Here is a 23232-nt window from a genome sequence, read left to right as displayed (position 1 = left end):
ATAAATCATTGGGTAGTTTTCTAATTGAATAATTAATCTCAACTTCTTCTTCATCGTCATGATTTCGTTGCAATCATCACTTTTTCTTATTTTTCCAGCATTCGTTGTAAGTTCGGCTAGATTGAAAATGCCAACACTGGTGGAAAAATGAGTTTTCAGATGACTGTAGACTTAGAAGAACTATTCTCAACTTCTGAAGATCAAGTTCAAGTTCTCTGTCGATGGATGTTCTTCACTTATGTCATCGCATTCGCCTTCGTTGTTATAGCTGTTCATATTTATGCCGCGGTAAGAGGCAGAGTTGGTTATTATCAATATTTCCCTTGTTTTTTTGCAGATGGTTCGTCCTGAGAAGAGGCAGTACACCTACTCGTTGAACCCAACGACCGGACAAGTTCAAACAGAGTTTACTATGTGAATATCATTCTTTTCTTACGATAAACATTTTCAAAACTGATTTTTGATAACATCTACACATTCCAAAAACTTGCAGAAATTTATTAGCATTTGAAATCTCGTTCATTCCAAGTGACTCCTCAAACATGTCTGTGCTAGATGTCCTCCCATTCCAAACTTTTTGTTTCTTCGTTTTTTTGAACTCTTTTTTTTTCTTGTTTCTGATCAGTTATGCTCACCGAAAAAATAAAAGAAAAAGTAGGCCAGACATTGAAATTTCATTCGAATGAATGCACTTGTTGTCGTGTATTTCTGAGCTCAAATATATAAATTTGTCTCTTTTCTAATTTTGTCTCTTTGAGGAAAGTTGACAAATTGGAAGGCGTGTTTTGATGTCATTATGAAATGAATAAAGAGATTTGGAGTGAGGGAAAAGGCAAGAGAAACATTGGGAACTCAAGTTTTTCAGGTATATCAGAGATCTAAGTATCCAGTATGCTCAATGTTCACCCTGTTGACACAGTAAACTTTTTCCAAGAACATCATATTTTTCAGTATCTTCTTCATGTGTTTCTACCACGAGCCTTCTTATTTCATTGAAAAAATGAGTAATGGGTCTTTCGAAATTCCTTTTCTTTCCTAGAAAACCTCAGAAATCTTTTCTGAACAACACGTTACCATACCCCAAGACACATTATATTCTTACTATTTCTTCATTTAGCTCCACCCCCCGACTCGGTATAAAGACCCTTCCATACCTCCCTGCCATTATCAAAAATAATAATATTATCTTCAACTCATCTTGTCTTATTTCCTTCTGTTATTCCAATGAGCTCTTCTACTGATGAGGTAAGATTCAGTTTTCGGTGTAAATATTTTCCCGTTAGGAAATCTGATGGAGATAGAGTAGCCAATAACAAAAAACAATTAGACAGACTGTACGATTCGAGATTCAAAACGTCACAGGAAGAGTACTGTATGAGAGAGAAAAAGAGTCAAAACGAAGGAATCTGATCGGAGTGATCTAATCATGAATCATTGTCTAGGTTTTTTCTTTCTATTCCCAAACTGCACATCGAGAGATCAATCTTCTGACTGAAACGATTTTATTAGTCTCAAATGTGTTCCTTTTCCATGAGTTCCGGTCTAATGACTCAGTTCCAGTCGAATAAATTTCAGCAAATTTCAGAGAAACCAAGTTCAGATGCGAGATTAATCGTTGTCGAACTACTTCGAGTCTCTCCAAGCTCGGGAGGCGTTCCTTTTCGAAACCACGTATTATTATGACACAATTTCTCTCAGAAACCATGCATCATAATTGTCCTTTCATTGCACTGATCTTTGTTCCTTCTCTTATTTTTCCCTGCGAAACTCAAGAGAATCTCAAATAAGTAATTACACCTTTGTCTTGAACTTCGTCATAATCTGCCGAGTAACTAATTAGCAGTGTCTGGTGATAGCGAAAAATCTAATTTAGAGGTGACAGAGTGCAGATTTGAAGGATTTAAAGCCAGCTGTCACGAGAAAATTCCATTATTTCTTGACAAATTGACTTTAGTGCTTCATACTCGCAAGACTAGTTTTTAGAATGGATTCCGGACAATTTTTTTTTGATTACAGTCTCTGTTTTCTTATAATTTCCAAAATAACTTCTCTAATTTTGGCTTATTTCAGAAAACCAACTCACCGGAAACTACAGTTTCAGAAGCAGTGGATATGTCACTAAGTGATAAAGAACGTGCTCAAATAACCGCTTTTTACAACAAAAGAGAAGAGATGAAAGCTAATAATCAGTTAGTTCTGGTGAGTTTCTCGACAATGCTTTCGTCGGAAAAAAAAAACGCATTTCAGGACTGTTCGAAATGTCTCATGATGTTTGATGACGTCATCATATACCGTTTTCACATGTCAATGCATACTCCAGCACTTCCATCTTCATCAATTATTTCTTCATTATTCACATCGCCCGCCACGTGGCAATGCTCACTTTGTAAAAGAATATGTTTGGATCGTCTAGATTTCCAATTGCATACTATCAAATACGGGCATCTACTGATTCCTCAAGGTCTGATGATTCCTCCTGCATTGGCATATCACAATGGTCTCCCTGATTTGGCATCTCTTTGTCAACCGAATGATTTATTGAAAGAGTTGGTAAATTTGGTTAACAATAGTTCTACCAACCAACAATAATTACAATAACATTCAGATGCTAGAATTTTTGTCATTCTCAAAAATTATGTAAGAAAAACTGTTTTTTGCAGCTTAATAGTCTATCCCATTCTGTCTTAAAAATAAAATAAATGATAATTTGCAGTAAAATATTCATTGATTGTTACCGATAAAGTCTTCTAATCATATTTTTTCTCTTGATTCCATTTGAGTTGTTTGTTCCATTGAATACATTCGACTCATCATTTTTCGGTAATTTTGAATTGAGAGAATCGAATTTTGACGCTGAAAAAAGTGCGAGATGCTAATGAGGTCCTCTGAAAAACTAACTTCATATTGAACATTGATAACCTGGGTATTGAAATTAACACTCGATATAATACAAGTGCTCAATTGAAACTTTTCTCTCGATGGTCTCGCTGGTGCTGCTGGAATCGACGCAGTTGGGGTATTCGTGGCTTTTTCAGCTGTATCTTGTACAATCACCGATCGAACTCTTCCAATATTTCCCTCTCTTCTCATTGCAAAACGTTTGATTGCATCTGAGATCTCGTTTGATAATATGATTTGGAATACGGAAAAGACACAAACCTTCACTCAACTCAACCAAATTTTGAACAGTATTGTATGCAATCGTTTTTTCGCTCAGATACAGATTCATATCTTTCAATTTTTCAAGCGGAGCCAACGAATCGAACTTATGACTGAAATATAAAACTAATGAGTCCACAAATGTTAACTAAATTGGGTTTACTAATCAGGTAGCCGAATCCCTTTTGGTAATTCAAAGTTCATGTAACTTTTCGTCAGTTCAAACCAATCCTTCTCCTCCAATTCCAAACCATCCTGTGCCAACGTAAGTGCCAATTCCGAATTCGTAATTGGTTCTCCATTTTCATTCTTCTCACATTCATCAGGCGGACGATCAGAAACGACCCAAAATGGATCACCGTTTGGTTTAAACATATCTGTTTCTAGTGAAGGCTTCGGAGTCTTTCTCAGTTTACTCCTCATACTTCTTATAGAAACATTCAGTTGGCTGGATTCAGGCATTTTCTCCAAACTCTGAAACTTATTAATTCAGTCATTCGATATCTACAGTATGTCTTCACCAACCGCATCAGCCGATCGTCGTTTCGCCCTTCTTGATTCTTGTATGTGTTTGAAGAACTTGCTTGCCAATTCTGGATTGAACTTTCTGGGAGTCTTTTCATCATTCTCTGATGGTTCTCTGGATCCTTCAGATATGTTATCCGCTAAAAAAATGTGTTTTTCTTCTTTTGAATTCTGAATCATTCTCCAATCTTACTTGAATCCGGTGAGCTCCTTCTCTTCTTTCTCTCATTCTTAGATCCAAGTCTACCTTCATTTTCACTGGATGTCTGAAATGATTAATTTCATAAAATTCATCAGAAGAATAGCTACTTTTGTTTCGAGTGAAATGGAACGAGTTACTGATGTCTTTTTCTTTCGAATCGTCGCTTTCGGTGGCTCTTTCTCTGCTTTCTCCTGTGAAACGACAAATTGTCAGTATCCATTTCCTGTAAAGAGACATTACCTTGACTACTCTGCGAGGAAATTTCGCCTCCTTAATAAGTACAACTGGCGTTGAAGACGGATCTTTCGGAATATTGACTGTTAATGAACGCTGAGTTCCTATCGTCAATGGAACTTTTGCAACAGGTGGATGAGATTGAGAAGGTGGACGAGAAGATGGAGAAGGAGTTGACTGAAGTGGAGTAGTTGATTGTGACGGAACAACGACACTTGTTAAGATTTGTTTCGATGGAAAAGCTCCTCTACCAGTTCTTCTGCCTTTTTCTTCTCTTCTACGGCCTTTTTGATTTTGAGACATTATGATACAGTACAGAGCATCAATTTATATATAAAAACTAGCAATGATTGATGCGAGTACAGAGTTTTGCGTTAACAGCTTTGTTTTATTGTTTCAGGCACACGTCAAATTAAAAAAAAACCTCTAAAAATGTTTATCAAGTCGTTTTAAAAGCGTTTTTGAAACAATAACCGAAAATTCAAATTTGAGTTACCTCCAAAAAAGAAAAGATAACATCCAACTACGCTCTATTGACACGTTGCAGAGAGAGAAGAGCGCAGAGAAAAACGAGCCTTCTTCGGTTTTTTTGTGCGCCCTTCGCCGTTATTTTGCTCTTTGTTTCCGAAATTTTTGACCCTTATCATTTTTTCTTAAATTTCAGAATGGTGAAATCTCCAGGAACGTCGCCAGAACGAAAGAAAGCGAAAATTGATGTGTATCCAATGATAGTGAAAGACCCACAGGCTCGAGAAATTAACGAAACACATCTCTTGAATTATACAACTGCACTGTCAAGTTTCGAAACTCCAACTGAGGTTTTATTGTTATTTGATAGCATTTCTGAAACAAAAAAGGTCCATTTACAGGAACAACTTCTGGTAATTGAAGGCGATACATTCCGTCATCATCCAAACGAAGATGTGGAACAATATTTTAGAGCTAGTGCTCAATGGGGAGTTCCCGCTATCGCATGGAATATTGTCCGGCCGGCGTTTCTCTGGAAACTGGAGGTTTGCACCATATTGATTTGGTTCCAAAAATTGAAATCTGAGTTTCAGTTCTGCATCACTGAGTTTATGAATGTGGAGAAGAAAAAGAAAGAAGCTGCCGCTGAAAAAGCCGCCTCACAGGCAAACAACGAAGTTGAAAAAGCAGTTGAACCACCAGTGAAAGAGAAAATGTCTATTTTAGGACGTAAGTTCTGCTTTAATATTGTTGTTTATGTGGTGTCGTTATTCTATTCAAAATGCGCCAGTGAAGGCTACAATTCGTTCCTAAGTTTTCCTTCCAGACAAAATCAATTTGATTAAAACTACTCCAGTGGTTTTCAACACAGAAGAATCGATGGAATTCGTACTCGATAAAGCGAAATCATTCGACGGATTCCCATTTACGTGGCAACGACTCTGCGAGTTGCTCACTGAACCAATGAAACACTACAACACTATTGACAAATTCTTGCGCGCTGTCGATAAGGTAGCTCAAGATTAGTCGTTCGCAATATTCATTAAAATGTTATGTTTCAGGTTATAAATGTTGTCACAACAATAAATGAGCACGGTGGTCGATCATTCGGTGATTGGGAAGTTCCACACAGCCATCAACAAAATGTTGAGAATCTTTTCTTCGGTGCAGTGGTTAGTTTTTTTAATATTATTCAATTTACTGCACAAAACATTGAGTTAAGTAATCAAAAAATATGTTTTGATTCCAGGATGAAGTAGAAATGATGGAGTTGGAAAAATTGAAGAACGAGTTTCAATCGTCCTCCTCGTCTTCTTCGTCGAGTGAAGAACCGCTAGATATGAGTCAAAAATCAATGCCTGCTCCACGCTCTACATCATCTCCGAATTCATCACCATCGTTTGCTCCTCCAACAGCACGTTCTCCGATTAGCAACAACTCACCATCTTCATCTCCAAAAGCCACATCACCTGCATCATCCCCGAAGGCGATCTCACCAGTATCATCTCCGAAATCCGCTTCTAATTCTACTACTGGAACTCAGATTGCAAGCCCAAGCAAAAAAGAAGAGGCAAAGGATGAAATGGAGACGACGAAAGAAAAAACATCAGAAGGGCACGAAGAAGAAATGCCACAAGAAGAAATTGGCACAGAATCAGAAAAATCAGAAAAGGAGGAGAGGACAGATGAGGAGATGGAAATTGCTTCTGAAGCTTAGATACTCTGAATCCGTTGACAAAGAATCTCACAAATTATTTTTATCCTGATGAAATCTAGTAAATATTGAGCAGACAGATTGAACAATGTTTCTTTTTTGTGATTCACTGCTATCTTCAACTTTCCTGATCCGGTGTCTGCCATTTTCAGTTTCTTGATCGAGCTAAAAATTTATGCTCAAAGTATACGAACTTAGAACGAAAACAGAAAATGATTGATGTCGTTTCGTATGTTTTTACATTGAATCCCATTGTCTCCTATTTCTCTTTCTCACTTCGTCTATTTTCAGTGTTTATCCCCATTTTTCAAATCTCTCCCCTTATTCAATTGAGATCTCCTGTTATCTTAATTTCCATTTCCCCTTTTCCTTTTGATTAGGTTGTGAACATCTACTCCCGTGAGACTACAATTGTGACCCTTTCTTTTCATTATTTCGTATATCGATATCAATCTGTGTAATGTATTTTATAAACATTTATGTGAACCACTTTCTTAGTGAGTTTTAATTAGGCGTTTTCAAAATTTTTTAAAATATCGAATTATTTTCTAATCCCATCTGACTGCATGACAAGTGTCTTGGTCTTTTTCTGTTTGCTCTTTTTCATATCACCCAATGGAAGAGTGTACCGAATCAAGAGACGTCGAAGAGAAAAACGAAATGGATTTTTGGAGAGCTTTCTCTTATACTTTCTAAAATGATATTTAAACAAATTACTTTCTTTTTTACCATTTTTCTTACTCTTCTAAACTCAAAACTCGGAAATGGAAGTGTCGCAGAGACAAAGCTTTTTACAGATTTATTGAAAGGTTTCTCTCTTTTATTTTTGATAAAAACTCTAAGAAAACATTTTCAGGTTATAATCCTCTGGAACGGCCTGTTCAGAACTCTTCTCAGCCATTGGTGGTCAAAATTAAATTATTTCTACAACAAATATTAGATGTTGATGAGAAGAATCAGATTGTTTCAGTCAATGCGTGGCTCAGTTATGTAAGATTTTTTGATAGTTGAAAAATAGTTTTTTATATGTTTAAAGTTGCAAATGAGATAGAAATAGGTAATTAGTATGTGTAAGTAATGAGTAGTATCTCAATAATTCATCACGATAAAACAGAACTGGGAAATGGATGATTTTCAGACGTGGTTCGACCATAAACTACAATGGGAACCAAAAAAATACGGAGGAATTCAAGATATTCGATTCCCAGGGAGTTCAGATCATATCTGGAAACCAGATGTTCTGTTATATAACAGGTTAGTTTTTAGTGTTTCTATTTTCAGATTGATAGTTTTTAGTGCTGCTGAAGATTTCGACTCGACGTTCAAATCAAATCTACTAACATATCATACTGGAACAGTTGTATGGATTCCTCCAGGAGTTTTAAAATTTGTCTGTCAATTGGATGTCACGTGGTTTCCTTTTGATGATCAAGTATGCGAAATGAAGTTTGGATCTTGGACTTTTCATGGATATGCGATTGATTTACAAATTGATGATGACTCCAATGGAAGTGAGCGTTTTTTGTTGAAGTTTTTAGATTCAATCCGTCTTTCTATTGAAACCAAACAGTCATCATCACAACCTAACAGTTTTCAGCACAATCGATGGACTTATCGACATATCTCGTGAATGGAGAATGGCAAGTAATCAGTACAAATGCAAAACGAATCGTCAGTTATTTTAAATGTTGTCCTGAACCATATCCAACTGTCAATTATTATTTGCATATCAGAAGACGAACTTTGTATTACGGTAGTTTCAAAAATACGGATATTCTCATTTTTCCTGTGCTTTTTCAGGATTCAATTTGATTATTCCTTCTCTTCTAATATCACTGATGGCAATTCTTGGATTCATGTTTCCTCCAGATGCTGGAGAAAAAATTACACTGGGTAAGACTGAAAGGTTTCAAACTTTCATAGTTTCAACCTTCTTTTCCAATCTTTGTTCTCTTTTTTGCAGAAGTCACAATCCTGTTGGCAATCGTTTTCTTCTTGAGTATGGTATCCGAAATGACGCCGCCAACATCGGAAGCAGTGCCGTTAATTGGTCAGTTAATTTATGTAAATGAGATTGGGTGATGATTTCAATTCAATCCTTGTTCTTTATGCTTTGATTCCAATTTGGTTTTGTATTAGTGTAGAAGATAGAATGAGGTATATCATTTGAGAGAAAAAGAGGAGAAACTGAATATGAATGTGGGAAAAGGGGCCTGATAACTTCTCAGGAAAAAGTTATTATTGTACTCTGTATTCAAATTTCCAGGTGTCTTCTTCTCCTGCTGTATGTTGGTTGTTTCTGCATCTGTTGTCTTCACAATCGTCGTCTTGAACCTTCACTTCAGAAGTGCTGACAGTCATGAAATGAATCCACTTGTTCGTCGGATTCTTCTCGAGTTTCTCCCGTGGCTTCTGTTCATGTCTCGTCCCGGATATAAGTTTGTGAAGGCTAATGTGATCGATAACACTGATAAAATGCCGAAGAAACCAAAAAATCCACTGGAGTAAGTTAGGAAACGAAGATAAATCAAGCGTATTTTTTCCAGCTGTAATCTTCCATCAAACCATGCTGGATACGAAGCACAAATCCTTCTTCTCCATTCGGTTCACACAGAATTGAGAAAAGTTGTCGCTTTCTACAGTAAAGAAGAACATGACGAGAGGATTCAGACAGATTGGAGATTCGCTGCAATGGTTGTGGACAGGGCGTGTCTTTTACTCTTCACTGTATTCATTGTTATTTCTATTTTAGCTATCATGATGTCAGCACCACATATTATTGCTTAAAAACTGTCACCATACTTTATCTTAAAATAAATTTGAGAAAAAATTGAACCAAAGGGAAAAATAAAATAAAATCAACACCAACAAATATACAGAGAAGATCAATAGATGGCTATGGATCATAGATTATTTCTAGAAAAGTGTTCTCTTATTTTCCTTGTCCAACGTAAGCATTTCCAGCTGGAAGTGGGGCAGAGTAGATGGCTGGTTGAGCTCCGACTCCGATGACTGGTCCTTGTGGTGGTGGTGGTGGGGCGATGGCAGCTGGGGCAAGGTATGGAGCAGCCATTGGGCCGGCTGGGTATGGACTGCAAATAAGAAGTTTTTATGTTGAAAATAATGTTTTCATTTGAAATTATCTTGATCGTCTAGTTTATACATATGTCTCCAGACATCTTCGAGACCTACAGTAACCCATTCTATTCCAAAACTCACGCAGCTCCACATCCTCCTCCGCATGCTACAGGTGGTGGTAGTGGTGGAGCAGCACATGGGGAAGCAGCAGCTCCTCCACATCCTCCTCCGAGTCCACCGAGTCCTGGAAGACAGGCCAAAGAGCTGGAGACAAGAAGGGCGGCGATGGCGAGACGGGCGATCTAAATATTGTGGAAATTAAAATGGTAAATGAAAAAAGAATCAGCTAGCTCTAGAAAACTCTTAGACTAAAGAGAAAATGTCTAAAATTTGAAAGTTGTAAACTTACCATTTTTAGTTTGGAGAAAGTTTTGAAGACGGTAATAGAAGGAATGAAAGTAAAATGGCTCATTGGCATGCCACTGTCCGTCCTTTTTATACCGGATCAGCCAAGCTCCGCCCACATTTTCTTCTTTAGGTACAAACCCGTTTGAAGCGAGAGGTTTTGACTGGGGGAAGAGGGACGATTATGAGATGGCTCCTCTTGCGAAACGACAATGGATGGAAAACGATGTAGTTGCTAAACAATTGTGATGTTGGCAGAAACAGATTTAGAAGGAAAAAGAGAGAGAGAGATTTCCGCATCTTCATTTTTTGTGTGAGACTATTCCGTCGGGCGACATGAGTAAGCGAGGTGGGAGAGAAGAGATGTACAACTTGGTGAGAACGACGAGATTAAGAAGAAGAAGTTGTGAAATGAAGTGATCATTATGTTATGATAAACGGATTCTGATATATCATTACACTTTTTGGACTGTCTATGTGAGAAAGAGATGGGAGAAAGTTCTAAAGATTAAAGAGGATGTCTGGTTTATCGTGGAAATTGTATTGTCATTAGAATATCTTATAGTTCCAGAAAGCTTATTTTCTCGAGTTAAAATCTTTACAACCGGGAATTTTCAAAAGAAATTCTTGTGTCTGAAACGCTGCAACCTTGGAAATGAAGGTTTTTTCTAAACAAACGAGAAGCTTGTCTGAAAATGCAGAATAATCTCGGCTTCTAACTTAGACAATCACTGAAACAATTGCTGAAAAATATGTCGCAAAGTACTGTAACTTGACTCATTTCGATTGCAACATTCGGATACACCGTTCATTATCCGTCAATTCCAACTGCACATCATTCCTCAGATTGTCAAGAAACAATACTTTTAACGTCTCAAATTCTCAGAACGGCATCCTAATGAACCTGCATTTTTCATAACTTCGTGAAGTCGTGAAAACTTTTTCTGCGTCTACGAATGTATGAGTTTCAAATCTGTACTATACATGTTTTACCTCCTTTTACTTTTACCTCTTCAATATCCCTTTTTCCCTTCTCCATAAGATTTACGTAATCTACCTGAACAAACAAAGAGACTTCTTTTTTGTTGACTTTGACGAGACTTTGGCAATCTGAAATGATCTGTATCGCCTCCCCATCTTCTCTATTTTTTGTCCGGAACCCGTCATCCGGAACCATCGAAAACCGTCTTCTCTCATACCGCGCGGATGACATAATACCTCCCCAAATACATACACATACATCAAAAAAGCAGTTTTTGGCAGAAAAGATAATGTCCGAAAGTAAGAGGAAAAGGGATAAGCCGAAAAGTAGTGGGACATGGGGGATTGTAAGAGGTTTCACTAGTCTTTTTGGAAACAACTTGGCACAATTGAAAGCGAGATTATGTCTACGGAAACAGGGAGGAGGAGGGGATGACGTAAAGAAGCGGATGGATTTACAAGCTATTTTAATAGTTTCGAAAAGTTTTACTTTCTTTTTGAAAACTAATTTTAAGAATGAGAGAGATACCAGGGACACTGATTTCGAATAATGAAAATTTTATTGAAAATAAGAGACTCGATAAGTAAAAAGTCTATAAAATTGTCTCTTTTTCTTCTGATAATTCGACTTCATCATGCTCTTTCAGCATCTTTTCTTCCATTCAATGTTCCTGGAAGTTTATCTCCAGCCATGAACTTGTCAATATCAGAGTTTCGAAGGAATTCAATCAAACTGAAATCATCTTGGAAGTCGCTGTCTCTGAAAATGAATCAAATAGAGAATTGGAAGGGAACGATACGACCTACATCATATCCAAACTCATCAAAAAGTGAACTCCAGTGTTTCGTTCCACTCCAAACATCTGAAATCAAAACGAGTTTCTTGAAATCATTTTTATCCGAGTCTAACTGTCTCATTACCTTTTGTTCTGAAACCATATGTCCAACTCCATCGTGGTAAAGTAGCAGAACAATCACAAATCCAATAGTCAACGCTGTGAATATTGTGAAAATAACGATGGTTGAGATGAGAATAGTTCCGTATGAATCAATCGATTCCACGTATTCAGTCAAACATCCTTTTGTCCAATACGATCCTGGTCTGAGAAACTACTTGTAAATCTTTAAAATTTTGAAGAAAATGCTCACTCTGGCATCACAAAATATTTTCTCATAGCTTCCCATTGTCCTTGGTTTGCAAGTTGTCTCACTTCTGCCGTTTCTTCAACTGTCAGATTTCTTTGCGAACAGATTCTGAAAATGTGATTATAACGGGATGAACAAGGGGAAAAAGGTTCAATCTGTGTTACCAGGATTCCAGAAGTCATGGTTTAAAGCTTCCAGCTTATTCAAAAAAAGTCTTACGTTTTATCACTTCTCTTGCAACAAGAAATCGGAATACTGTAGAAACGATTGTCATCAAGAGAGAATTCGCGAGTCACTCGAATCATTTCAGTTTTATTTGTCAGCTGAAAAACAGATCAATTGAAATTCTCAACGAAGAAGTTTCAAACTAACTGAATTTCTATATCTCAGAATATGGTCACTATTGTAATCCATCGGTCCCTCAACTCCACAACACTGTAAAAAAGAGATTTTCAGATTGAGACTTTTATATTTTAACGAGCCTTGACTCTCGCTTGATAATTCATTAGACCTCGCATTGAGCCTGATGAAAGAAGGTTTTTATGGAATCCTTCTTTCATGAAATCATCGTTATTATGTTTTAGAATAGCTGAAATTCAGTGTGTTATTTGTGAAACAACAAGAATATAAAATGTACCCAAATGTATTATCGAAGCGATGAGAACAACTGAAAAAATGAAGTTGATTGTTGTACAAATGACGACATAATTCGGATTTCGACATTGATAAACTGCAAATTGGCCAACAATAATTCCACAAAGAATGAGTGCAGTCCAGAAAGCGAGAGCATTCATTGAGATAACCCAGGTTATATTTCCAATTATTTGCTCGTTTTGAAGTGGAAGTAATGCAGATATACGCATCAAAATAAAAACAATTGCAATCACCAAAACACTGAAAATTATCCGGGAGTTTGATTTTTTAATAGCAGTTATTTATATGTCGTTGACAAAAAGTTTGTCTGTGATTTGTTCAGGTTTTCCAACTATTTTTAACTGCTCCAACTGAGATTCTTTCAGATAATTAGAAGATTCTCAACTCACCAAACAAATCGAATCAGTTCAAAAGCTGCTCCAATATACATTCCAAGAACCAATTCGGTTTTTTTCGTTTCCAAATAATGAACAAATAACTTCCATTGTCCATGTATCAGCATTTCATAAAGTGTCACTATACGGAAGATTGAGTACTATAATAGATTCGATAGAGAAAACGAACAAGTGGGAGCTATAGAATCTTGTCGGATAGATTTTTTTTAAAGAAAAAATGCTCTCCTTGTTCCGAAATTGAGTTTTTCAGAACTCTGTTTTTATTTTATTGAGTATTTCCTACCATTTCCTCAAAAGGTTCGGGCTCAATATCATCAACCATACTGGCAAATCCTTTTGATCCATCATCACTTCCTGCTAGTGCTCGACGACGTCTTGATATCATTTTCTCGGAATCAAATGGTTAAATATTTTATTGCTTTCTTCACACGTGATTTCTTTTTCTTTTTTAGTTTCAGTTGTTTTAGAATGGTTCACGTTTGATTAAATAGTTCCGAGATCTTCCAAGCTGACGAAGAAATATGGATTTTAAGATTTATGTTTCTATTGTTTGCTGTTGTTTTTCTATTTCCAGATTCCTAATTTGTTGGTAAATAAATAATCAGAAAATGTGCAAACTACCCCTGATCCATTTCTAAATCTTCTTCTTATCCTCCCACTGTGTTTCTATCTCTGTGTCTCTATTTCTTCTTATCTCTCTTATTTTCTCTCACTATTTGCCTTGATCCACCCAAAAGTTGTCTGATATATCATTGAATATGAGGAGAGTTACCAGACACATCGGCTCCCTTCAGAGTGTAATGATGTCCTGGAATCGCCCGTCCCGTTTCCTTCTCATCACTGACTTTTCTTCTTCGTGTATTGATATCGATCGGTGTTTTTTGTGTTGTTTACTCCTTCGGATTCTGGTTACGTGACATTATGAAGACGTCATCATTTCTGACACTGGCAACAGTGTCAGTCATATTCTTGGTTCTGTTGAGTTGTGATGTTGATGCAAAGAAGAAAGACAAGAATTTGAAGGTAAATGTTGTGATCTCTTTCGGGGCGTGACGACACTACGGAATTCAGAATTTTCAAAGTTTCGGATCTGAATTCATACTGTAAAAATTGTAGAAGCTAAATGTTTCCACATTAAGAACACACAGCTATCTTTACAAAATACTAGTCGGGTACAATTTACAAAACTAATAATTGGCATCTCGTCATTTATGAACAAACTTTACTCATCTAGTCACAGTTCTATCAGAATTTGAGTCGTGAGAAAACACCAAACCTCCCGAACATCTTCACCCTACAATCTACTCGATTTTCCCACGGTTCTACTAGAATGTCATTCGCCCCGCCCACTTCCCATAGTTGACATAGTGAAGTGCGGAACCCGGAGATGTCCGTTACTTCCCAAGACGTCCCTATATAAGAAACCTTCTTCTGAATAGATATCGTTCTTCCGAGAACATATACGAAAATTGGAACAATACAGAGAAGATTAGCATGGCCCCTGCGCAAGGATGACACGCAAATTCGTGAAGCGTTCCAAATTTTTTGCCTAATTTTGTATGAGTGGGTCATATCTGTGATGAGGATGCTCTTGTGTTTAAGAAACGATCTTCAACCTTAATTATTACTATTTCCAGGTAACTGTCGCCGATGATGTCTCTCCACCAGCTCCAGCAAAGAAAACGAAGAAGGCAGCAGCAGCTAAAGAAGCTCCAGCACCACCAGCGAAGTCAGTTCCATCGAAACATAAGGACGACGATAATTCGATTGACGACGTAGATGAGGATAGAATCGACGAAATTCTTAGAGATGCCTCCAAAAATTTAGTTATTTTCTTATGTAAGTCCCCCGTCTTTTTCAATTGTTTCATGTGGATAGGATGGTTTAGGCTCTTGGTCAATAATGAGATACATGCAGTTCTTGAACTGCCAGTAATATAAAATCAAAATTTGTTTCGTTTCAGACGACGGTAAAGTTCCATGTCCAACATGCACAGAAGCATTGTCAGAAGTCGAAGAGATTGATGATGATATTGAAGCAACTGGATATGTTCAAGTCGTGAAAACGAATGATAGATCTGTTGCCAGAGAGTTGGGAATTAATGTATTCCCATCATTAGTTTATTACAGAAGAAAGAATCCAATTTTGTATGATGGTGAGTTTCAGATAAAATGAATACTTTCAAGGGTGTCTGTGTTTCATCAGAATTTATGTTTGATGAGGTTATAGAAAAGAGATATAAAACAAGTGCTTCGGAGTTATTAAAAATCATGTAGGTGTAAGAACAAATTTTCAATACTTCACCACTATTTTTTAAATCAACACTTTAGGACCACTTTCAGGTCCTATCAAATTTCGAGTCGTGAGAAAATACTCCGTTTTCCCACAGTTCTTCTAGAATGTCATATGTCATTCGCCCCGCCCACTTCCCATAGTTGACAAAGTGATGTGCGGAACCCGGGAGATGTCGGTTACTTCCCAAGACGTCCCTATATAAACAACCTTCTTCTGAATAGATATCGTTCTTCCGAGAACATATACTAAAATTGGAACAATACAGAGAAGATTAGCATGGCCCCTGCGCAAGGATGACACGCAAATTCGTGAAGCGTTCCAAATTTTTTGCCTAATTTTGAGTAATCAATCAAATATTTTGAAGCTTCTGAACTTTTTAGTGAATAATTTTAAAAATCTAGAAAAACAATTTTTTACAACATATTGTTATTTACAGGAGATTTCAAGGATTCTGAGAATCTTCTCCGTTGGCTCCGTGCTCATGAAGAAGTTGCCACGTGGGACTTGACAGATGATACATTTGAATCAAGAACTGATTCTCATTCACCAGATGAGGGATCTATTGATTGGTTTGTCATGTTTTATGATGCTGACGAAGGAAATAGTAACGCATTCGTTCCACTTTGGGAGACCGTTGCTCATAAGTTAGTATTCTTTTTTTTAAATAAAAATTCAAGTATTCATAAAATTCTTTTAGACTCCGTGGTTTGGTTAATGTTGGAAAAATCGAGATTTCTGTGAATGATGACGTCACTGAAAGATTTCACATCGAGGAGAGAGAATGTCCAGTGTTCTTACTGTAGGTGGAATGAAGGTACGAAGCAGTAAACTCTGATTTTAGATTCCACCGCGGAAAGATGTATCGTTACAAGGAGTCAGCCAAGGATGTTAGAAGTTTGACCAATTTCGCTTTGCATAAATACAAGGAGCAAAGAGGACACAGGTATGGATTTTTTGAAACTCTAGAAAAATCCTACAATGCCTTTAGAATTTTTAAATACTTTGTTACATAGTTCAGTTGTTTATCAAGATTTTGAAATTCATCATTTCAGAGTTCCTGAACCACCAACAGCCATTGAGCAAGTGTATGAATTTGCTAAGGAGAAGATTATGGATGTTATGGTGAGCTATTTTTAGAATTTTCTGAAAGACTTTCTCTCATTTTCAGGACGACAATCAAACACTCTCAGTTCTTGGAGTCGGAGGACTTATTGTCATTGTTGCTGTCACTTTGATCATCAAAGCCTATAGAATTCGCGCCGAAAACAAAAACAAAGTTGCCTAATTGCCTTAATCATAACTCTTTAACTTCCATTACTGCCCGTGTTTTTTTTCCATTTTACTTGCCTTTATTATTTGAAATTCCAGAATCTCTTCTTCTTTTTCTAGGTTTTTATTATGTTTCCATTTGTATACGCACCCCCTTTTCTTCTTCTTCTTCTTCACGTGGTTTCTTCTCTCATGTATTGTTTTCTTCCTGCCTTTTCTGTTCTATTCTTCTATATTTTGCCGGTGCTTTTTTGAAAAACGTATTATTTTTGTTGTGTTTGTTTTATTTCAAAAAGATCAACGTTTCTTCTTTGTATTCCACCAGACAGAGAAGTGGACGATAATTTTCGAAATTCGACATTGAGAAACGGAAAAGAAGAGACCCTTCGATTATTTTTCCAATGAGGACACCTGCTGCGTCTGTCTGTTCCATACGAATCCCGTATGGGTTTTCTATTGAATTGAATAGATTGGAAAACTGTTTGGTTTTTAGTTGGATGAAAGGATTTCGGAAAAATTTTACACTTTTCGCCCGCACCTTCACTTTCGACATTGTTCTCAAATCACATTGTTGGCTGTTTCATACTTTTTTCATATTCAAGTTTTGAAACAGTTTCTGTGTTCAAACAAGCTTCCAAATATTCAGTTTTAAAGTAATGTTTGAACGGTTTTTCAGTCGAAAATTGCAAAATCTCAATTTACGTAAAAAAAATTTAGTGCTACTGTGTTAAAGGCGCAGAGCAACATTCATTGAAACATTTTCAAAACGAAAACTGTTTTTGGTTCTGTGTGGATTTACGAGCATTTTTTTCTCCAAAAACCTTTTCCGATTAAACTTTTTTATTTATTTATGTTGTTTTATATTTTAGAAACAGAAAATCGTTAGCAGATCTCTACTCTTAAGAAATTCTCAGATTTCCGTTTATAATTGGCTAGCTGTTTTCTGTTTTTCCACATAAACCACCAACCAAAAAAAGAAGAGAAGCGAGTTTTTTTTTCAAAAAGAAGGAAAGAAAAAACGTTCCTTAGTGAGGAAAAACTAAAGATAGAGTTTGAAGTAAAACAAGAGACGCAGATAGCGGAACGAACGGCCGTCGAGTGCTTTTCTTTCATGTCTGCGTCCAACTAATTTCTGTAATAACTCTTGAATAGAGACGCAGAGCGGGGCGCCTTTTCCGACGTGTCCGCCGTCCCCACCAAACACGTATTTCTGTCAGAGAGCCCCAATCGGAGCCGGAAAAACGAAAAAAAAAGTCTAATGGAATTTTTTCGGTTTGCAAAAACCTCCAAAATGTTTTCCTTCTCTAAACATTCCTTGATTTTTCTCCCTATTTTTTGTTCACTTTTCTTTAAATTTTTCTGATTGAATTTCACCAAAAGTAAAAAATAAATATGAAAAACGCGGGACCTGAACTGTCTATCAAAAATTGAGAAAATTGTAAAAGTTGAAGCATTCGACGAAGAAAACGAAGTGAAGAAGCGAGAAACTTTATTGATTGTCTTCAAAACGGAAGAAAATAGCGGAATTTGACAGAAAAGAGCTGGAAAAGTGAGTATTTGACTCTTAAAATTGTTCTAAAAAATTTGAGAAGCAGAAGCGGTGTGACTGATCTCATAAAACCTAAACAAAAATGAAACCATGTTTTCAATAATTCCACCCAATCAAAATTAAGTTACACTTCGGTCAAACTCTACATTAGTTAAAAAATCGTTAAATATTTCTTTATTCCGAAAAATCTGTTCACTCTTTCAACGATGTTCCCTATCCGAATCTGTTTTGACCTGAGTCCAACTGTAAGATTGGAAATCTATTTTATTATGATAGTTTTCGATTTCCAAATAAATTACCAAACTAGAGAAATCACAGTATAGAGTTTTGAGTGTTTTCACGAATAGTTTTTTGCTTTCTATGTTATTAGCACGGCACGATTCTTACAACCACGCTCTACCGAAACCGAAGAAAATAGTGTGCGAAATTGAGAGACGCAGAGAAAAAGAGACATTTTTCGAGGTCGTTTCGGTAGAGCACAGTTGTAAGCTCTGTGTGGAGCTAATACATACAGCAAAAAACATGTTTTCAAATTTTTAGAGATAATATTTTCGAAATTCCAGCACTTTCAATATGAAGCACATTTTTCAACGATATCAGATATCATTTTATCGTCTCCTTTTAAATTTAACGTCCGAATCCAATCTCGTGATGGATTTCACTCTTCAAATAGGTTGATCCATCTGTAGAGCATTTAAGAAAACCTGAAGTATGTGACTCTGTCCTTCTTCAGTTTTGATTATTGCTCCCCTCGAGGAAAATTTTATTGTTTTCAAATTAATACCAAACGAAATTGGACTTTTTTGTATGAAAAACAAAAACATTAGTATTCCAGCACTTCGAGAGTGAGAATCTCTTCACACATGTGGAAATCCATCACTTTTTACTCCTCAAGTTTCAAAGTTGAGTTCAGACTATCTGAATAATTAGAAATCTGCATAGTTGTCAAGGCCAAAATTCTGAATAATCGTAAAATATGTTCACCATCCGGATGAAAAATTGAAAAAAAAAAGCAAAAACTATGAAAATCTGTTTTTCGTATTCAATAACAGATTTAGTTAAATTCCGTTTCCTGACTCTGTTAATTGCCTTTTCTCTGTCCAAATCAAACAATGCTCAGACAACTTCAATCTAATCAATCAGTTTTTCTATTTTTCTTATTGTCAGAACGAAAAATATGAGAAAATTCTGAGAATACCGGCGCCCATGGCTACTAATAATCAGCTTCCTTTTTCACCTTGTTTTCGTCATTTCATTTTCGTCAAAAACTTGATTATAGAGTTCTGCCGTTGTGCTCTCTTGCTCCCTCAGCCGCCCGTGTTTTATCACCTAAAAACCCTCGTTGCCTACCTCCAGAGACAGAAATTCAAATTCAACTAGTAATTTCTCCTCATTTGCATCTGTCTCTGTTGAATGTTATTTCTGCTCACTAAAGCAATTCCGAAAGTAATGTGAGTTGAGTGCCAGGTGCGGAGCCTTTCTACAACGGAAACGATAATATTTTGAAGTTGTGACATTTTAGAAACTAATTTCCATTCAAAGAATAGGAAGTTTTCTGCTTTTTGATCAGTGGAACAATACTTTAGAATTATATAGAAAACATGTACTCTTCCTTTCTTGAACACTAAAAAAGTCAATAATTGTTTTCAGTTGATTTGTAGTGAAGCTCCTCCCAATTTTTGAGCCTTTTGCAAACGCTCGAAACTATAAATTAGTCACATGTTCATCGTGAACTTTAAGTTTACAATTTTTCTTCCCGAAAATTGTAGTCTTTTTCGAAAACTTTTTTCTCGGAATGTGTATAACATACAATTTGAATTTCCAACAATTATATGTGATATTTGAAGAAAAACAATGGATATTCCCAAGTCAGACATTTTAGATTACTGTGGAACTACCGTAATCCTACTAGCATAAAATTTACTCATGTTCAGTGAATATTCGTTGGATCTTGTCAATTCGTGTAATTTCAAAAGTTTTACAAACTCTCATTATTCGACTGATCTCAATATTGAACCTACAAAACGGATCGCCGTTTTCATAATGAAATGTCTAGCCTATTCTGACTGTATCTCATTTGTCTTGTGTCCACTAGTCAGCTTCCCCTTTTGTTTTCTTCATTTACCCCAGATATTTCCTTAGAAACGTATCATTGTCGTCGTCGTGCTCTCGTATCACGAGAACAACAACAATGTCGTTGTCTTCTAGCTCCCTCCTCCATCTAATTAGATGGCTCCGTGCCACCAGAATCTGAAAGAGGAGACGAGAATGTTCTTTCATTAGAATGTATTGCTGAATTATTTTTCTTCTCTGATCTTTTTCAGTATTATTTTGACCTTTGAAAACTTAAACTCCGCCCTCTTTTCTTCTGCTATTCCGGAATTTTCCTCGAACAACGACACCTCATTTCTCAAGTGTATGAAACGTTTGTGCCACATCCGACGTGTTTCTTATTCATCAAATTGGAAAAAAAGAGTAAAAGAGCACCATGCGGTAATGAAACCTAAAGATAGAAGAGTGGTAAATTGAGAATAGGAAGGCGAACTCATTTAAATTTTAAAATAGAGTCGTTCGGAAAAAAATTGACAAAGGAGGTGAAATTGATGTTTCGGGTGAGTGATGTTTTCCGTTTTCAAAATATGACTATACATATTTCTTGAAAAATAGAAAACATCTGATATGAAGAATCTGCTAATAGACATATCTCGCCATTTTGAACTTCGAAACACACCTAATTAAAAATGCGAAAAGCATGTGATTTCGTAGGCGTGTTATGGGTACTGAATCCACAAGGGCATAAAGACAACCGATTTGACTCATTCTGCGTCTTTTAGTTGTTCAACATTTTACATTCTGCTCCATTTGTCATCATTTCACGTTACCCTATTGATTAGTCCATTCTCATTATTTCCTCCATCCTTTTTCAATTCATCCGAATCCCTTGATCTAATCTGATAAGCCGATCACTATCACTCATCATTTAAATACTTTGTCTCGTGTCTTTAAACGATTTCTTTCATTTCACTCTGATCGAAAATCAACAAAAAAATCCGATCCAGAAATTTCGAAGATTCTCCAATTCCCTCTTGCTCTTCTCATTATGCTCGGCTTGTCCAGTAGGGGCTCTTTGCCCATTGAGAATTCATGAAATCAGAATGCACATCGTCTTCTTCTCTCGCCAAGTCTTCTAATTTCTTCTCAACCAATAATTCTGTGCGAGCACAGGAATAATGAGATTCTTCTTCTTTCGGTAGCATGCCTTTGGTTGCAAGGGAATAAGAACAAGCAACTAGTGTATGCACTAATCCGATCATCTTCAAAACCAAGAGCTTCTTTTCGCAATTCTGAATGAATAAAATGACTTGTAACAGGCGGATCTGAATTTCAGAGTGCCGTTTCCTCTTTCTGTTCTAAAGTGTTAGCTTCTTGCTTAAAAACTACTATTATTTTCTTCTTTATACGTTTGGACTTTCCCTATTCGTGAAGTGTGAACACGGTCGTTGTTATTTATGGTTTACTGTAATGGACAAAAAGGTTCCAAGACATACAGATACACTCGAATAGAGCTGAGCGGTTATTAAGGTGACCAGTGTGATCTTGCATCATGATTTTAATCTGATTCTTATTCGCGTTGTTGCTAGTAAACATAAAATGATTGCTTTAGACGGCGCATCTTTATATATTATCCGATACATTCCGCACGGCCGGGATTTTACTACTCGTGGCCTAGAAAATAGTGCGACGAGTTACGCAGTAAGCAGCGAAATTTGTCTGCATAGATTGCGTCACGGTGTTTGCAGACTGCGTACCGTAATCGCATGAAAAATTCAGATTTTCTGGCGAGTTTTTCGGAAATTTGACGCAGAAAAATAATAAATGTATTTAAAAAAGCGAAAAAATGTACCAGAAGATAGAAGAAGGCTTTATCGACGTGAGGAAATGCGAAATTTCGATGTCTGACCAACTCAATTCACATTCTGGGCAAAAACTCCTCTAAGTTTCAAAATCGGCCATTTTCTTTGAAAAATAACATTAGCGAATATTATATTTTTTACAGAAAACGTCAAATTGCGTCTGGTTTATCTTTCTATCCTGCTCCGAATTTTTTTAGTCACAAAACGACGAAATTATGAAGGATTTGGAGCCAATTTTCGACATTTTTCAATTTTTCTCGAAAACGAAGTCATGAACCTCTACTTTTGAACATGTCAAAACGTCAAGAACGCAAAGGCGGAACTTTTGGCAAATTTTTTCAAAATTCGAGGAGAGCATCTTCGAGAAAAGTCATTTTTAGCTGTTTTTGGCCCATTTTTTGCATGTTTTTGTCTTATATCTCGAAATTGAGTTCATGAACCCCCATTTTTGAACATGAAATATTGTAGAGCACGTGGCTGTGCACGTTCTGGTAAATTTTTAAAAATTTTGAGGAGAGCATCTTCGAGAAATTTAAGTTTGAAGTGTGTTTTTTCGAGTTTTTCGAAGATTTTCCGTTTTCTCGAAACGTGAGAAATCAAATCCGAGAGTTTTAGCATATTTTTACGAATCGGACGTGACTGGCGACGTTTCTGAATTACTCTCGCTTTTCCAACAACTATTCTGAGCCTGAAATTGAGCAACTTTTACACAATTTGTGTTTTTGGCTACATACGGTGCAATCTGTAATTATTTTCAAAACTTTCCGGTTTTCTGTGATGTTTCATCGATTTTCAACAACTCAGCATTAAAAAAATTCCGGAACAATGATCAAAAACACCGATTTTTTGCTCCGAAAGTTTGCAATGCTTAAGGTCACGGTGGCCGAAGTCACTGATTTTTCTAGGCCACGAGTAGTAAAATCCCGGCCGTGTCCGATAATCTCTGAACGAAATGAGTTTTACCCTTGGCATCGTCTTGCTAATTGGTTTCGGAGGTTTAAAGAATATAGTCGTAAAATCTGAACTTAAGCAGCGTGCAGCTGAATTAATTTTACAAGAAGTGAAAATATACGAGCAGATGTTATTAGTATTCAGACCAAGAGATTACAGTAGATTGGTTGAGGCAGATGTTTCTTTCGTGATGAGGGGGCAAAGCGACGAATTCTGATGACAAAGCAAATCAACTAGTAGTAAGGGATGAAAGTGACCAATTCTCTATTTCTCTGGGGTTCATGTGCCAACGA

At 36.5% G+C, this 23232-nt stretch overlaps 9 protein-coding genes across 9 annotated transcripts; 5 read left to right on the top strand and 4 right to left on the bottom strand.

The window, feature by feature from the left end:
* Window positions 1-159: 159 nt before the first annotated feature.
* GCK72_001811 (uncharacterized protein) lies at window positions 160-418 on the top strand (the record flags this gene model as incomplete). Its single annotated transcript, XM_003114822.2, has 2 exons — window positions 160-288; window positions 338-418. 2 exons carry the CDS (start codon window positions 160-162, stop codon window positions 416-418), a joined length of 210 nt encoding a protein of 69 aa, XP_003114870.2.
* A 1694-nt stretch (window positions 419-2112) lies between these two features.
* On the top strand, window positions 2113-2589 carry GCK72_001810 (uncharacterized protein; the record flags this gene model as incomplete). The annotated part of the gene is made up of 2 exons (XM_003114886.2): window positions 2113-2199; window positions 2248-2589. 2 exons carry the CDS (start codon window positions 2113-2115, stop codon window positions 2587-2589), a joined length of 429 nt encoding a protein of 142 aa, XP_003114934.2.
* Window positions 2590-2751: 162 nt separating this feature from the next.
* On the bottom strand, window positions 2752-4423 carry GCK72_001809 (uncharacterized protein; the record flags this gene model as incomplete). The annotated part of the gene is made up of 8 exons (XM_053723136.1): window positions 2752-2853; window positions 2899-3110; window positions 3160-3272; window positions 3323-3633; window positions 3685-3824; window positions 3878-3950; window positions 3994-4077; window positions 4127-4423. The coding sequence occupies 8 exons, from the start codon at window positions 4421-4423 to the stop codon at window positions 2752-2754; spliced, it is 1332 nt and encodes a 443-aa protein (XP_053591781.1).
* A 362-nt stretch (window positions 4424-4785) lies between these two features.
* Window positions 4786-6305, top strand: GCK72_001808 (uncharacterized protein; the record flags this gene model as incomplete). The annotated part of the gene is made up of 6 exons (XM_053723135.1): window positions 4786-4938; window positions 4990-5133; window positions 5182-5317; window positions 5415-5599; window positions 5650-5760; window positions 5838-6305. 6 exons carry the CDS (start codon window positions 4786-4788, stop codon window positions 6303-6305), a joined length of 1197 nt encoding a protein of 398 aa, XP_053591780.1.
* GCK72_001807 (uncharacterized protein) lies at window positions 5933-6448 on the bottom strand (the record flags this gene model as incomplete). The annotated part of the gene is made up of 2 exons (XM_053723134.1): window positions 5933-6120; window positions 6337-6448. The coding sequence occupies 2 exons, from the start codon at window positions 6446-6448 to the stop codon at window positions 5933-5935; spliced, it is 300 nt and encodes a 99-aa protein (XP_053591779.1).
* Window positions 6449-7425: 977 nt separating this feature from the next.
* GCK72_001806 (uncharacterized protein) lies at window positions 7426-9089 on the top strand (the record flags this gene model as incomplete). The annotated part of the gene is made up of 7 exons (XM_053723133.1): window positions 7426-7556; window positions 7599-7813; window positions 7900-8055; window positions 8103-8195; window positions 8266-8352; window positions 8569-8806; window positions 8849-9089. 7 exons carry the CDS (start codon window positions 7426-7428, stop codon window positions 9087-9089), a joined length of 1161 nt encoding a protein of 386 aa, XP_053591778.1.
* Window positions 9090-9234: 145 nt separating this feature from the next.
* On the bottom strand, window positions 9235-9858 carry GCK72_001805 (uncharacterized protein; the record flags this gene model as incomplete). The annotated part of the gene is made up of 3 exons (XM_003114598.2): window positions 9235-9394; window positions 9522-9682; window positions 9790-9858. 3 exons carry the CDS (start codon window positions 9856-9858, stop codon window positions 9235-9237), a joined length of 390 nt encoding a protein of 129 aa, XP_003114646.2.
* A 1541-nt stretch (window positions 9859-11399) lies between these two features.
* GCK72_001804 (uncharacterized protein) lies at window positions 11400-13346 on the bottom strand (the record flags this gene model as incomplete). The annotated part of the gene is made up of 10 exons (XM_003114578.2): window positions 11400-11526; window positions 11574-11629; window positions 11688-11868; window positions 11916-12020; window positions 12132-12235; window positions 12285-12347; window positions 12395-12501; window positions 12550-12806; window positions 12956-13101; window positions 13245-13346. 10 exons carry the CDS (start codon window positions 13344-13346, stop codon window positions 11400-11402), a joined length of 1248 nt encoding a protein of 415 aa, XP_003114626.2.
* Window positions 13347-13882: 536 nt separating this feature from the next.
* On the top strand, window positions 13883-16541 carry GCK72_001803 (uncharacterized protein; the record flags this gene model as incomplete). The annotated part of the gene is made up of 8 exons (XM_003114727.2): window positions 13883-13984; window positions 14599-14800; window positions 14925-15116; window positions 15693-15900; window positions 15954-16055; window positions 16098-16199; window positions 16309-16378; window positions 16425-16541. The coding sequence occupies 8 exons, from the start codon at window positions 13883-13885 to the stop codon at window positions 16539-16541; spliced, it is 1095 nt and encodes a 364-aa protein (XP_003114775.2).
* Window positions 16542-23232: the final 6691 nt, after the last annotated feature.

This window comes from Caenorhabditis remanei, chromosome I, assembly GCF_010183535.1.
Source record: "Caenorhabditis remanei strain PX506 chromosome I, whole genome shotgun sequence".
In the NCBI taxonomy this organism is placed as follows: domain Eukaryota; kingdom Metazoa; phylum Nematoda; class Chromadorea; order Rhabditida; family Rhabditidae; genus Caenorhabditis; species Caenorhabditis remanei.
Note: the sequence above shows the minus strand (reverse complement) of the source record. Positions and strands in the feature narration are given on the sequence as shown.